This window comes from Periophthalmus magnuspinnatus, chromosome 9 (assembly GCF_009829125.3).
Source record: "Periophthalmus magnuspinnatus isolate fPerMag1 chromosome 9, fPerMag1.2.pri, whole genome shotgun sequence".
NCBI classification, from domain to species: Eukaryota; Metazoa; Chordata; class Actinopteri; order Gobiiformes; family Gobiidae; genus Periophthalmus; species Periophthalmus magnuspinnatus.
In genome coordinates, this window is record NC_047134.1 from 8,879,970 (window position 1) to 8,895,088 (window position 15,119).

Sequence of the window (15,119 nt, forward strand, 5' to 3'; positions counted from 1 at the left end):
AGAACGAGCTGAACATGACACAGGAGACAGGCCCACAGGGCACTGCTTGGTCACATGCCTGGGTTCAGACCAAACAGAGTGCATATGAGTTTAAAAAGGGTGAAAACATAATATGACAAATGCTTGATTTACCTGAAGTTAGGGTGGAAACACTTTTAACTGAGGTTGCAATGCTCCATTTTGTTTCCCTGTAGATCCGTGCTTGCCTGTTCAGTGATAACTCTGCAAATATTCCTCTACACAGCATCCATCTTTAAACATCCAACATGGCTGAGTAATGATGTCACTATGTGCTCTTTACATCTACAAGAAACCTTAAAGAATTTCTGTGATACATTTGTGTAATAACTTCAAAAAACAAGTGATCCCAATACCCTTTCTTCTAGAAAACAATAGAAGCATGCCATTACATTACTGTAACATTACTGTAAGGCTAGCAGATTGATTTTGTATAGTCTAATTTATCTACAGAGAAAGTTAGAGTGGTTCAAAAAGATTTGACCTCCAGAGTGCCACCAGATCTAAACCAGGTCTATAACAGCACTATTGGAGGTCTAAATTAGGGCTAAACTAGGTCTAAAATATAACAATAGTACTGTCACAGTATTCTAAGCTATTACCTACAGGGCAAACAATCTGGAAAAAAAAAAAAAAATCTAATTTAGGCAAACACTAGAGCTGAAGAGTTGTCAGTGTCCTGTTCTAGTACTCAGCATTGTCATGAAGTAATAGGAGATATGTTTTAATGCAATATCATTCAAATGAAGTTTGATGTCGCCAATGTCTGCATGAAGACACCAGACACATTGAGGAGAACAGGGTCAATTCCTCTAGACTAAAGCTTTCTAGTAATTATCTTTTTCTGTCTATCCTGTCAACCAGCCACTACATCTGAACTATGAAGGCAGTTCAGAACATTTGGCAGTTTTGTAGCTAAACATATCCCAACGAGAGGTTCAGAGACTTGGGGTAAACACACATTTAGAAAGGGGTACTTGGAATGGTTTTCAGCTTTTAGAAGAAGTGTGAATACGAAAAATGTCTTAGTAGTAAATTTTAAATCATAAAGAAAGTTTTGTACGACTTTGGATATCCATAACAAGAAATTATACCAGAAATGACAATATACAACTACAGTAAAAAGATTAGTCTTCTCTAGTACCCTGAGGGCTGTTACGAAACTCAAAATGCCCTGACACTGGATCTGATGACCCTACCTGTTGAGTTAAACTGAAACTTTTGTTTGAGCTTTTTGTTATTATTGTACTTTACTGCACAATGTTCTTAAATTGCCCATTGGGGTGAATGAACTGATACTGATTCATAAAGGTACTTGGAGGGTATTCAAGACAAGAAGCACTGAACTCCACCACCTCCTACACAAGAAGCCCATCCATAGACTTTTCTCTGACAGCAAGCAGGTAGCAGTATTTCCCATTAATACAAGAGACTATGGTGGCCCCCTAGAGTCTAAAATAGTACCGGATTATATATTGGCATGACATAATTTGACTTTGGTGCTCACTGTATTACCACAAATTTATAAAAAAAGACGCCACTGGTCAAACACGGCTTGAATAAATAAAGGCATTGACATACAAAATGAATTAGATGAAATGACTAGTGTTTCCCGTAGCCAACACGAACGGCGTATAAGATAGAGATAGATGTCATTTAATTTATATCTGTGTCATATTGAATCGAATTCAACATCATTTTAATACTGTATTATTATTTTATATATATTTGAACACAGATGCTAAAGAAAAGAACCAAAGATCGCAAGTTTGCTTTTACACCGCCACAAGCAAGCCTCTCCGCCTCGTGCGCGGTTAGCTCGAGGTCGTGTAAACGCGTAGCACATTCACAATATTTGATCATTCCGGAGACTAAATTAAACTGTAGTCTGCGCGGTGTGGCCTATATGTGTTCACTGCTGTCCAAAACACCTGAAAACTACCTTGCCAAAGCAGTGAAGCTGTGACATCTTTAACCGCTTACCTGCTGCTTGTCAAAGTGCTCCCGCTCCGCTCCCAGGCTATTCTCGCTCCTCCGGCTTCTCACCCAGGTGTTCATCCTTTATCGCTTTATTCGGATTATTTACAGAGATGAAGAAACAGCCAATATCATCCAACGTATTAAAATAAAGATGGTAGACGTCCAAGTGCCTGTGCTTTCCGCCGTGTCCGTGTCAAACGCCAGACCGCCAGTGGCATCGCTCGTTCGGCTTCTTTCCTCCTGATGAACCGTGGCTCAGGGAAAGCTAAGCTTCGAGGAGCAGCAGCCGGGCGGGCGGGGCGGCTACGGTCCTCCCCCAAGGTGGAGGGAAGGAGGAAGCGACTATAATGTCCTCTCCCACCCCTCTCACATGTCACAGCGCAGGTATAGCACCCACTGCGTCACTTTATGGTACCAATGTGTCTCGTATGTGTTTAGCAGAGCCGTGAAGAAGAGAGCCGTGTGTCTCTTTCAGATGAACAGTGTCTCTGCAGATGGCAGCAGTGACGTCACCTCCCACTGGGGAGCACAGACAGGAGATTATTTTATGGGGTTGGACATAATCCCTTTGAGATTATATCTGCTTTTTACTTTTTCACATAAACTGTGATGGAATCCTAAATGTACACGGGAGTTAATGGAGCTCATCTCCGATCAATCAGTTTGCCATGGAGGTTCAATAATCAATAATTATCTATCTATCTATCTATCTATCTATCTATCTATCTATATATATATATATATATATATCTATCTATATATTATATATATATATATATATATATATATATATATATATATATATATATATATATATATATATATATATATATATATATATATATATATATATATATATATATATATATATATATATATATGATCACATCAAGAAACATATAGGCTAAAGCTATTAGGAAGTATCGAACTACTCTCTGCTTTACCACTTGACAGTATCAGGCATGCAGTCAGTCCTGATCATCACTCCTTCCGAAGAACATTCAACCCATTCTTTCCAAATTACTGTTATGCAAAACTACAGCACATTTCGTCAAGTCATTCTTGTGACTGTGTGCTCTTTCAGCTCCAAATGAAAATAAACTATTTCAGGCCCAGATGGCGTGGAGCTGGTGTGGAGCTGGGCGGACCAGATAGTCCTGTTGCAGGGTGGAGCAGGTTGCTTGGGGCTTTGTTATGGGGAAAAATCAGGCGAGGAAGAGGGACATGTGCTTGTCCTGCAGGTTCTACTAGACGGTGCACATTTTTACCCATGGCACAAACCAAGGCCTGAGATTCAAATCAGGTGAGAAGAAACGGAAGGAAGTGATGAAAGTGAGTGCAGTTCTGTCTTAAAGCAGTTTTCATGGTTTTCTAATTCTGACTAGGTTTGATGGATAGAATCTGTGCTAAATATTTATCATAGTTTTACAGCAGTTAAGTAGCAGTTTGTGAAGAAATGTTGAGAAAAGTGCAAAAAAAAAAAAAACCTGATGATGGTGAATTCTAAAGCATATTCCCTCTGCCTATGTCATCAACAAAAACCTTCATTTAACTAAAAAAAAAAAAGGTGTCATATGTACTTTAATGAAGAAATATAGAGAGTAGGTAGAGTAGCCAAAAATTGTACTCAAGTAAGAGTAATGTTACTTCAAAATAACATTACTCAAGTAAGAGTAAAGTTACTTCAAAATAACATTACTCAAGTACAAGTACAGAGTAGTGATCCAAGAAATGACTGAAGTAAGAGTAAAAAAGTATTTGGGAAAAGTACTAGGATAAAACATTAAATAGTACATAAAATCTGGTATATTCAAAGGATAGACACAAAAATGAGACAAACTAAATCATATCTGAAGAAAATCCAATGTTCAAATAATTTCATATTGTCAACATAAAGCTTGTGCCACTTTAGACTTAGTTCAGTAAAAGTTGTGGTTCCTCTTCTCACTGTGAGTAAGAGTACTGCCACTTCAATAAAAAATATTACTTAAGAAGGAGTAAAAGTATGCTGCCGGGAAAGTACTCTGAAAAGTACAATTTCTTTTAAAACGTTACTTATGTAAACTCCTTAAAAAATAACATAACGTGGGCGAAGCGTCTTGCCCAAGGAGGCAAAAGCAGAGTTTTGAACAAATCACCCTACAGTAGGTGGACCATTGCTTACCCACTGCACCACTGTCACTTGAACTTATCTCACGGAGTCGCATCTATTACACTGGTCAACACTAAATTTATTGTCTAAGATTTTTTAAGTGATTTAGGATCATTTTGATGTGTTGAATCCAAAAATCACATTGGTTTTGCTCAATCAGGTCAACGTTCTGAACTAAACTACATATTTGTTTTTGGACGATTTTGTTTACATGTATGAGTATTTTCACGTCATATGATGCAAAATTCTGTTATATTTCTCGCTATAAACAAATTCTGAAGATTTTGCATGTGCCAACTTATGACTAATTGTTTTTTTTATATTACAAGTGAATGAAATGGCTTCGACTAGAAGATCTTCCAAAAATAAGCCTGACATATTCTGCTACATCTGCAGTGAATACACCAATGTTCCTAACAGGAATCAAGTCACAAGTTTCATAAAGCATGCTTACCATGCTTATTTTGGTATTAAACTTGGTGACCAAGATGAAGCTTGGGCGCCACACATGGCATGCAAGTCATGCACCGAGTGTCTGCGTCAGTGGACTAAAGGCAAGAAGGGTTATCTGAAGTTTGGAATTCCCATGGTTTGGAGGGAGCCGACATCAATAGCTACTTCTGGGCTATCGATGTGACTGGGATCAACGGAAAGAACCGAAGCAGCCTCAAGTATCCTGACTGTGAATCAGCACATCGTCCTGTAGCTCACTGTGATGAAATTCCAGTACCTGTCTTTGTAGAAGTTCCTGACATCAGTGACAAAGATTCCTCCAGTGTGGTTTTAATGATGATGCTCCACATCCTTTTTCCCAAAAAGGAGCTAAATGTTCAGGTTTCCTGAGAATCTGGAATCACTGAGTGATGAGCAGGTGGAGAGATTCCATCAGGACATAAAAGAGATGGAGACCAGGTATCAGTGACGCTGGGATGCAGTCATGATGGCTGATTACTGTTGGACTCAAGGGAGACACATCCCTGCTGCTGAGCATTCAAGGGGTTCATAGAAACAGAAGTTCATGTCCTGAATTTTGCACAATGATAATGTAACGTTCCAATTTACATGTACTTACCTTTATCAATTAACATAACGTAACATTTAATTAATACATTCTGTTAGAAAACTATTTTTTATCTCCTAAAACATTTTTTGGATGAGAAATATTAAAGAAAATCAACTGATAATGTGACAAAATTGTAATCAATTTAGTCAGAAGATCGGATTTTTCAAAATCAAATTAGCATAAAAACCTGACCTGACTGAGAAAAATGGATATCATTTTTGGATTCAGCGGTGCAAAATGGTCCTAATTCAGTTGAAAAAAACACAGACAACTTTCAAAAATGTTTTTTTTTTTTGTAACCCAGTCTTATAACTTTGCAACTACAATGCTGAATTTAAAATATCAGTGATGCTAATATAGTTAGTTTTCCTGAAGGGTGAACTTTAGAAATATATTTTGTTGCTCCTTATGCATGCAGTGTTTACTCACTAGAGAGCAGCAGAGTTTCACAGTTTTAACAAGCACCATGGTAATTCTAAATGCAACATCACAAAAGAATCAGAATCAGAATCAGAATCAGAATCAGAATCAGAATCAGAATCACGTTTATTGATCCCCGAAGGGAAATTCTCTTAGTTAACAGATGCCACAACCACAGGATAGAATTTAAGAATAAAAATAAAAAGTCATTTAAATAAGAATAAAATTTGTGCAATAAGAATAAAGTGTCATACAATAAGAATAAAGTGTCAGTGTTAAACAAAATAAATAAATAGATCATCTCACAAAATCACACACTATTTACATCTATGTACAAAGTGGAATATTGGAGTATTGAAGTGTTTGGTTACAGAACGGAGTTTAACAGTTTGATGGCGACAGGCAGGAAAGATTTCCTGTGTCTCTCAGTGGAGCAGCGTGGCAGTAACAGTCTGTGGCTGAACGAGCTCTTCAGATTGGCCAGCACCTCGTGGAGGGGGTGGAGGGGAGAGTCCAGAATAGTAGACTAACCGTTGTTACAAATTTGTTTGTAAGACAGCAATGCCACTCATGAAGGATTTGTAAAACTTAAACTAGTTCAAGAGATAATATGGATTATTAAAAGGTTTGAAGGACAGAGGACAAAAATATTAGGAAATTAGACTGACCCTTACTTTTATAATTTTGAGTTAAGCAAAATGTACAACCTTTGCCCATTCATACAGTAAACAGGGTTGTAATGTCCCCACAGGACTATACGAACTCAGCTCAAATTTGTTCTGATTTGGAGGTGCAGGAAGCTTTATCACCTAAATCCACTGTACTGTATGTATATATGTATATGTATGTATGTATGTATGTATGTATGTATGTATGTATGTATGTATGTATGTATGTATGTATGTATGTATGTATGTGTGTATATTTATGTATGTCTGTCTGTCTGTCTATCTATCTATATATTATATATATATATATATAATATATATATATATATAATATATATATATATATATATATATATATATATATATAATATATATATATATATATATATATATATATATATATATATATATATATATATATATATATATATATATATATATATATATATATATATATATATATATATATATATATATATATATTATATATATATATATCCTCCTGAGACCCGAGCTTTAATCAAATAAAAAAATAAAATAAAACAAATAAAAAAAATACAATAAAAATAATAATAAAAATAAAATAAAAATAAAATAATTAAATAAAAATAATTAAATTAAAAAATAAATAAATAAATAAATAAATAAATATTCTAAACTCTTAGAAATATTCAAAATTGAACATGTTCTTGTTGCTGTTCTTCTAAAAATTTGCACTGTGGCCTAAACAATCCAAAATGTGTTGTCCACAGATGAGGACACCAGGTCTCAGGAGGAGATAGATTAATACATTTTATTATCACACTTTTTTTTTCTGAAGTACCACTTCCCTTTCCTGAGTGAAGGTTTGGTTACTTGGTGCTTGCTCTTTAAAGGAGATCTATTCTGCAAACTGGACTTTTCAGAGCTTTTAACCATGTTATAGTTGTTTCCTCTCATTGACTTCTGAAGTTGTATTTGGAGTGATTCATACGATTCTTTTATTATTCTGAAAATGATATATTTGAAAACAATGTATTAACGTGTTATATAAGTTTTACTTTTGTTTTTGATGCATTTCCCCTCCCTTTGCTCCCCAGTCTCTACCCCTTCAGAGCACTATCACAACACATTCAGTGTGCATTCCAACTACTGCACATCGCCTCAGGTTTGTAAAGTTGTTGTGTACAGTTTTGTATCATATTTTTTTTAAATATTGAATTGTTGTGTGGGAGCATGGGTAACGAGAGATCGCTAAATTACTGAAACATGATTGGATGACATCTACAACCTCTTCAGACATGGTAGAAAGCAAAAAAGAAAAAAAATCTAATTTAATTACTACCCTCTTTAATCTGCCTTTTTATATATAAATAGCAAAAAATACAACACTTTTAGCAGACTCACTCACTTCTCCTTTCTTCTGCATAAATGTAAATTATAATCTAAATCATTATAATCTAAATAAAAATGATTAGTCAACTAAGACACCTACAGCCATATTATTTTCATCAAGTACTTTTGAACTCTTTAAAAAATATTGTACTTTTGACTGAAGGCTGTGCAGCTCACATGCTGCTCACATTAGAATGACATTTACTGGGCTACTTTTACTGGGCTACTTTTTGCAGAACATTGTGGTTTCATGTTCATTTCCATGAATTGCTGACCATATAAACGTGTGCAAATCTCTTTCAGAAGCATTGCTAGAGTGCACCTCTCCTCTGTGAAGGACAAAGTGAAGTAGGGCAGCAAGATTAATTGCAAACACTATAATCTCTTGCGTTATTGTGCATAAAAATGGCTAACCATGTAGTTTAGCGCTATACAAACATGCTCTAAAATGTGATTCTTGCATTAGTTTGCATTTAAGTCTACCTATCTGTGTCCTCGGATATGTAAACGTGTTCACATCAAATATGGAATGAATGTTAACAATGGTAATGCTGTTTATTCTTATTCTTAATTAAAAAAACAAAACAAAAAACAGCAAAAACTGACTTGTGCAAACTTTAAGCCATGTTATAATGCTGTTACCTCCTCAAAAACATACCTGGAGTTGTGTTTTGTTTTATTCACACATTTGAGTAATCCCTTATTATTAGTCTGTCTACATCTCTAAAGCTCAAAATGCTCGGTTCCACCTTGTGATGTCATTTCAAGTTAACACCTTCTTTTACCTTTTATTCGGTAGAAATGGGCAATTCCAGAGCTGGAATGACCCAAATGATTCTAGTGAAGGCTGTGAGGTGTATAGAGTTTGAAAACACAGCACTTCCTGTAATACCACATGACATCACAGGATGAAATAGGCAAGGCAATTGGTACACAATATAATTTAAAGTGCTTTACAGAACAAATCAAAATGTAAATAATACAAAACAAATCAAAACATAAATAATCTGAAAAATCTTTCAGTCATATGCACAGCTAAGTATTTAAACATCAAAGTAGAGTCTGTCTCACATCTTCAGGAAGATTGTTTCAGGTTTTAGCTGCATAAAACTGAAATGCTGATTTCTCATGTTTAGTCCTGACCCTAGGCACCAGAAGGAGGCTGAGACTAAACCAGAATACATAAGGAAGTGGGTCCATGAGATGTACTTTGGTGCTAGGCCATGGTGAGACTTGTACACAAGCAGAGCTGCTTTAAAGTCTCTGAGCCACAGGAACCAGTGCAGAGACCTGAGCAAAGGGCGCATGTGTGAAGTACTTCCTGGTTCTAGTCAGGACCGGAGCTGCAGCGTTCTGGATGTACTGCAGCTGTCTTACCACTCTATTGGAGAGGCCAGTGTCCAGGCCGTTACAATAATCTAGCGTACTGGAGAGTATATCGTATAAGTATGGTTTTGACAGCATACCTTTTAATTTGGCAATGTTTTTTAGACTCTAAAAATCTTCTGATGCTATTGAATTGATGTTTTTGTTAAATTCATCGATTCATATTCACCTGCTGCCAGTGAGACATAGATCTGAGTGTCATCTGCATAATTTTGGGAGGCCAGTTAATACACAGCAATAATGTGTCCTAATGGCAGCATGTAGAGATTGAACAAAAGGAGTCCCAGGATTGACCCTGGGACACCACACAGGTCAAGGCCATGTGATATGAGAGTTTCCAATTTCAACACAGTACTTCATGTCTTCTAGATAGGACTTGAAACAGTTTAGTGGAGTAACAGAGATGCCCACCCAGTGCTCCATGATCGACAACTTTAAAGTTAGCACTCAGATCTAACAGGATCAAGACTAAGAGTTTGTCTGCATCAGTGTTCAGGCGGATGTTCGGGTGGCTGTTCATAACAACTTTTTCAAGGACTTTGTTTAAAAGAGGCTTGATAACCAGAGTTTTCAAAACTCTTGGGAATGTTCCGGACTGAGGTGTCATGTTAACTATGCCAGTAAGCGGTGACAGCAAACTTGAGCACAGACTTTAGAAGTCTGTTGGGTAACACATTGAGACCGCATGTAGATGAACTCAGATTGGTGACGATTTCCTGGAACTGAGTCACTTTGCACCTGTAACTGAGAAAACTGTGTGAGTGTTTTAAATTTGAGAGAAGGCTACATTTGATGAGTTTTTGTGTTAAATATGTGTGAATGAAACTAAATTCTCCAGAAATATTTTTGATGAGGAAGCTTTATAGCATATAACATTATAATATAGACCCTTTAATACCAGTTAACAGTGCAGACTGCATCCCCTACCTTTAACAATATAAAGTGCAGGTTTTGTATGTGTTGATTAGGTTCAACATTTGTGGCTTTTCGTTGTCATTATAAAAATACAGTACAAATAATTAAACTCCTTCTCCAGGTGTGTTATTCTCATGCTACATTGTCTTCCAGCAGCTTGCTTCTACTCCTGCCACCTGTGTGTTGTTTCTATGGAGCATAGCCTCACCTTGCATGACCTCCGTGTGAGTGCGGCGCCTTCAAACCCGCTCAGCTGACCAGCACATTCCTCACAGCTGGAGGAATGCTGGAAAACATCGCTGGTCCGGCTGCTCCTCCAGGCGCAGCATGAGGAGCACTGGGAGGCTTTTAGACACTCCACTATCGGCTTTAGAACATGCAACAACATGCACTTCTTATCAATTATATTTAAACAGGAAAATATCGAATAGGCCAGATCAAAGGTTTAAGACTGATGAAAAATTAAAACCGTTGTCATAACAATCTAAAACAACATCTTTTTGGATGGGAAAAAGTCTTCAATATATTACAATTATGATTTTCAGCTTCTTTTTGTGTGCATTTTAAGGTGAAAGTATTGCAGTGTATTAGTGGCCACAGAGTCTACATTACATCTCACTTTAAATAGAAAGAGGAACAGCAGTTTCCTGTGACACCTCCTCCATCACCGTAAGCATATAGTTTGACAAAAATGCAGTTGTGAGCATCAGCTTTGAGTGCTGCAGAAGAACCAGGCCAACATGCTGTGTGCCTTCAACGGGACAGCCCTGAGCAGAGTGCTGCCTCCACTACTCCTCTCAGAGTTTGTCCTGGGAGCCCTGGGGAACGGCCTGGCCCTCTGGATCTTCTACTTTTATCTGAAGCCCTGGAAGAGTAGCACCGTGCTCCTCTTCAACCTGGCCATGGCAGATTTCCTGCTTATCCTGGTGCTTCCCTTTCGGGCCAGTTACTATATGTCCCAGCTGGAGTGGCACTTTGGGAGCTCCTTCTGTAACGTCTGTCTCTTCATGCTGGCCATGAACCGCAGTGGCAGCACCTTGTTCCTCATGGCCATCGCTCTGGACAGGTATATGCGTGTGGTGCACCCCCATCACCCAGTCAACTTCTTAAGCCTGTCCAAAGCCCTGTGTGGAGCGGCCGTGCTGTGGCTGCTGGCCATCTCCATGAGTGCTCACATCTTTACCTTAAAACACAGCAGCACCACCTACTGCGAGAGCTTCAGCATCAACATTAGCCCTGACAGTCACGTGAACTTTTCTTGGCATAAATTTGCCTTTTTGTTTTCCTTCTACGTGCCTTTAGTGGTGATCCTCTACTGCACTGTCAGCATCACCTCTTACCTGAGGGGGAGGCAGATCGCTCAACAGGCCAAGATTAAAAAGGCCTTGTGTTTTATCATAGTGGTGGTTGTGCTTTTCATCATCTGTTTCCTTCCCAGTAACATCACTCAGGTCATCATCTGGTTCGAAACTAATAGGGCTCTGCAGACTTTACCTTTTTCACAGGTTTGTCCTAAAATGGAGGACCTGACTACAGTCTTCTACATCACCATCAGCCTGACCTACCTAAACAGTGTGCTCGATCCTTTGGTCTACTACTTCTCCAGCCCAGCCATCAAGAACATTTGCAGGAGAGCACTACATCTGCCCCAGGCCTCGGAGACAGTGGAGAGCGCTGAGAAGAAGGCCAGAGACACAGGCTCACTGTCACTCAGCCAGCTCTAACCTGAGATAAAGGAACAGAAAGGACCCATCCAAAAATATTGAACTTGCAGTGTATTAATAACCAGGACTTCAAATGTTGACTAAACTAGAGACTGACTGAAGTAGATCCTAACCAGTGTCTAAACTTAATCTATTCCAAGATTAAATCAGCAACAAATCAGGTCTAAACTAGAACTATACAAGACTAAACCAAGGCTAAGCCAAAACTGAACCAAGACTAGACCAAGACTAAAAAAGACTAAACCAGAACTAAACCAGCCTTAACTCACAAGCCGTTTATAGTGATCTTTAATATGCCTAAGTAGGTCAGTGGATATTTACTGTATATTTAATCAGCTTTACTATTATAAATTGTATTTGTTTTGTTTTTTTGTCACATGCACATTTGAGTCTTTCATGCTTTCTGCACTTTACATAATTTTGAGAGCTGTTTTAGTTGTTAAAAATGTTACTAGAAGGTTGTTTGTATGTTTACCTATAGCCACTGTAGCAGATTTGTATTTTTTCAGTCTTTGTACTTGCCATTAAATTATATATTTAATTGTGTTTATACGTACATACTTAAATCTTGAAATAAATAATAAAGCATCTGTTTCAATGAATGGCCTGTGATTATTTGGGTTACAGAAGTTTATGTCAAGATATAGCACAGGTAGTAACTAACTACTAACTAATCCTGAAATCAATACGGTTCCCCAATGGTCTATGGAGGTGGACAAACTGACATTTTAAGAGTAAAATGCTGAGGTGACACCATGAAATTGTTTGCTAATGAGGCTAATTTATTTCACTATTATATTGGTATGATTTGAACACGGACCACATTGATATTTTTATTTTGTCTGTGCTCTACTGGCTGATCCACCAAGATTTACAGATCTTCTGGTAAAATCATTTTGCATGAGTTTTTAACCATGCTATAATGATTGACATAATCCCTCATTTGTCCAGGAGGGGTCTATTGTATAAAGGCTTCAAAGGTAGTAATCTGGACAGTGTCACTTTATGTAGGACCTTTAATGGTTTAACTTGACAGAATGCCATACATACAATAGCAATATGTTAAATTAAGTTGTTTGTTTTTTCCGGTGAAATCTATTTGGGCGTGTAGTGCTTAATTTCTGTAGTATCTATTTGGTGTTTGTGGCTGTGGTTCCATTGGTAATTCAGCTACATATGACTAATGGGTTAAAATATGTTCAAAGCACTACCAATGACAACAGTGTGAAAAACTGTTGATCTTGATAAGGTGTATGTTTGGGGCTTTTTAGATCTTTATCATATTTATGTGCCTTTAAATGGAGACAGGATGCTTCATGTGTAGATCAACACTGAGCACAAAACAAGTGGGTGTACAGCACATGGAGGTGCTGCAGAAGAACCAGGCCAACATGCTGTGTGCCTTCAATGGGACGGCCCTGAGCAGAGTGCTGCCTCCACTGTTTCTCTCAGAGTTTGTCCTGGGAGCCCTGGGGAATGGCCTGGCCCTCTGAATCTTCTGCTTTTATCTGAAGCCCTGGAAGAGGAGCACTGTGCTCGTCGTCAACCTGGCCTTGGCAGACTTCCTGCCCATCCTGGTGCTTCCCTTTCGGGCCAGTTACTATATGTCCCAGCTGGAGTGGCACTTTGGGAGCTCCTTTTGTAACGTCTGTCTCTTCATGCTGGCCATGAACCGCAGTGGCAGCACCTTGTTCCTCATGGCCATTGCTCTGGACAGGTACATGCGTGTGGTGCACCCCCATCATCCAGTCAACTTCTTAAGCCTGTCCAAAGCCCTGTGTGGAGCTGCCATGCTGTGGCTGCTGGCCATGTCCACGAGTGCTCACATCTTTACCTTGAAACACACTAACAATATATGCTGTCAGAGCTTGAGTCTGCCTGAGACAGCTCCCAGGGATTTTGACTTGGCAAAAATATGCCTTTTTGTTTTCCTTCTACATGCCGTTCCTTGTGATCCTCTACTGCACTATCTACTGCATCACCTCACACCTGAGGGGGAGGCAAATCACTCAGCAGGTTAAAACTAAAAAGACACTACGCTTTCTCATAGTAGTGGTTGCCCTTTCTGTACTCTGGTTTATCCTGTACCACATGATGACCTGAGTGATGTTACTGGGGAAGAAGCAGACAGTCCACACTCCAGAGTCAAGTGTGTGTGCTGATGGAGGACCAGACCACCGTCTTCACCTTCACCATCAGCCTGACCTACCTAAACAGTGTGCTGGATCCTCTGGTCTACTACTTCTCCAGCCCGGCCATCAAGAACATCTGCAAAAGAGTGACGCATCTGACGACAGGGGAGAACTCTGACACGGGCTCACAGTCACTCAGGCAGCAGGGAACTCAGAACAGGAGCAAGAAGAGAATGGTGGAACCTACGGTGGACTCCTAACCAACTCTTAAGAAACCCCGAAACGAGCTGCAGTGTATGAATTGTTGGAATAGGTATTGGGATAAGGAATGTGATTGTTTTTTGTAAAGTTCTCTAAGGTGACTGATGTGATAGCCGAAACAAATAGCATGGAATTTGACACACTGACAATGTTAGACATTACCAGTAAAAAGTTTGCACACACCATCTCATTCAAGACATTCTTTTCCTCTATGTTTACTACTTGGTGCACTTTAGATACAAACATGAAGACATCAAATATAAGAAGCAAGATGGATTAAATTATGTAACAAAGAAAAAGTTTTTATATTTTAGATTCAAGTTTCTCAGTCTCCACCCTTTGCTTTGTTGAGAGTGCTGCAAACCCTCATCTTTCAAAATCTAGTTATTTTTTTGTTTACTCATTCATAGTTTGATGCCTTCAAAGATCTACAACGTAGTGTAGTGGACACGAGAGTATTTAACTTTGAATTGTTCTCATCTTCTGCTGTTTGGCCAAAAATGGGTCACAAAAGTGCCTCACAAAGGTGGGTCACAGTACCATTTTCAGTGGATCACATTTGCCAAAAATAAATGTTGTTGCCCTAACTGTTATTATTATTGGATGCATAACTACTCGATATCATATCAACATAAAATTTGTTTTGAAGTGAAGATCTTTAGTATAACAACAGATGACCTATGAGCTCTGCCAATATAGTTCAAAATGATGAACAGGGCCAATTTTGATCATATTCCCCAAATTATATAATTGAAATTGCCACAAACTTATTTATAACCCTATTTCACTGCAAACCAACCAAAGCTGTCATCACACTTTTTGCAGGGCCCTCTTTGCACTAAAACGCTAACATCTTTAATTTAGACAAGTGGTCAGTCGGTACTATACGTGGTGGAGATTTAAGGCCGATATGTTAAAAAGTGCAAAAAATCAACCTGATATATTGGCCAACTGATATATCTCTAATTTATACAATATATAACTTTATCTTGTCCTGTTGTCTTAGTTACAGATAATCCACCCTTT

The 15,119-nt window shown here is 38.2% G+C and overlaps 2 protein-coding genes and 1 pseudogene across 2 annotated transcripts in view; 2 read left to right on the top strand and 1 right to left on the bottom strand.

Annotated features, from left to right (window-relative positions):
- The window catches only part of hip1rb (huntingtin interacting protein 1 related b), a 55,654-nt gene extending 53,338 nt beyond the window's left edge, over positions 1-2,316 (bottom strand). The window contains exon 1 of the mRNA XM_033972131.2: positions 2,002-2,316. Within this exon, the coding sequence (XP_033828022.1) occupies positions 2,002-2,076 (75 nt within the window). The 5' untranslated portion in view covers positions 2,077-2,316. The remainder of the gene's footprint in view (positions 1-2,001) is intronic.
- Positions 2,317-10,701: 8,385 nt separating this feature from the next.
- Positions 10,702-11,955, top strand: LOC117376618 (hydroxycarboxylic acid receptor 2-like). Its single transcript, XM_033973134.2, has one exon. The coding sequence runs from the start codon at positions 10,717-10,719 to the stop codon at positions 11,698-11,700; it is 984 nt and encodes a 327-aa protein (XP_033829025.1). The 5' UTR covers positions 10,702-10,716; the 3' UTR covers positions 11,701-11,955.
- A 1,136-nt stretch (positions 11,956-13,091) lies between these two features.
- On the top strand, positions 13,092-14,092 carry LOC117376043 (hydroxycarboxylic acid receptor 3-like; annotated as a pseudogene).
- Positions 14,093-15,119: the final 1,027 nt, after the last annotated feature.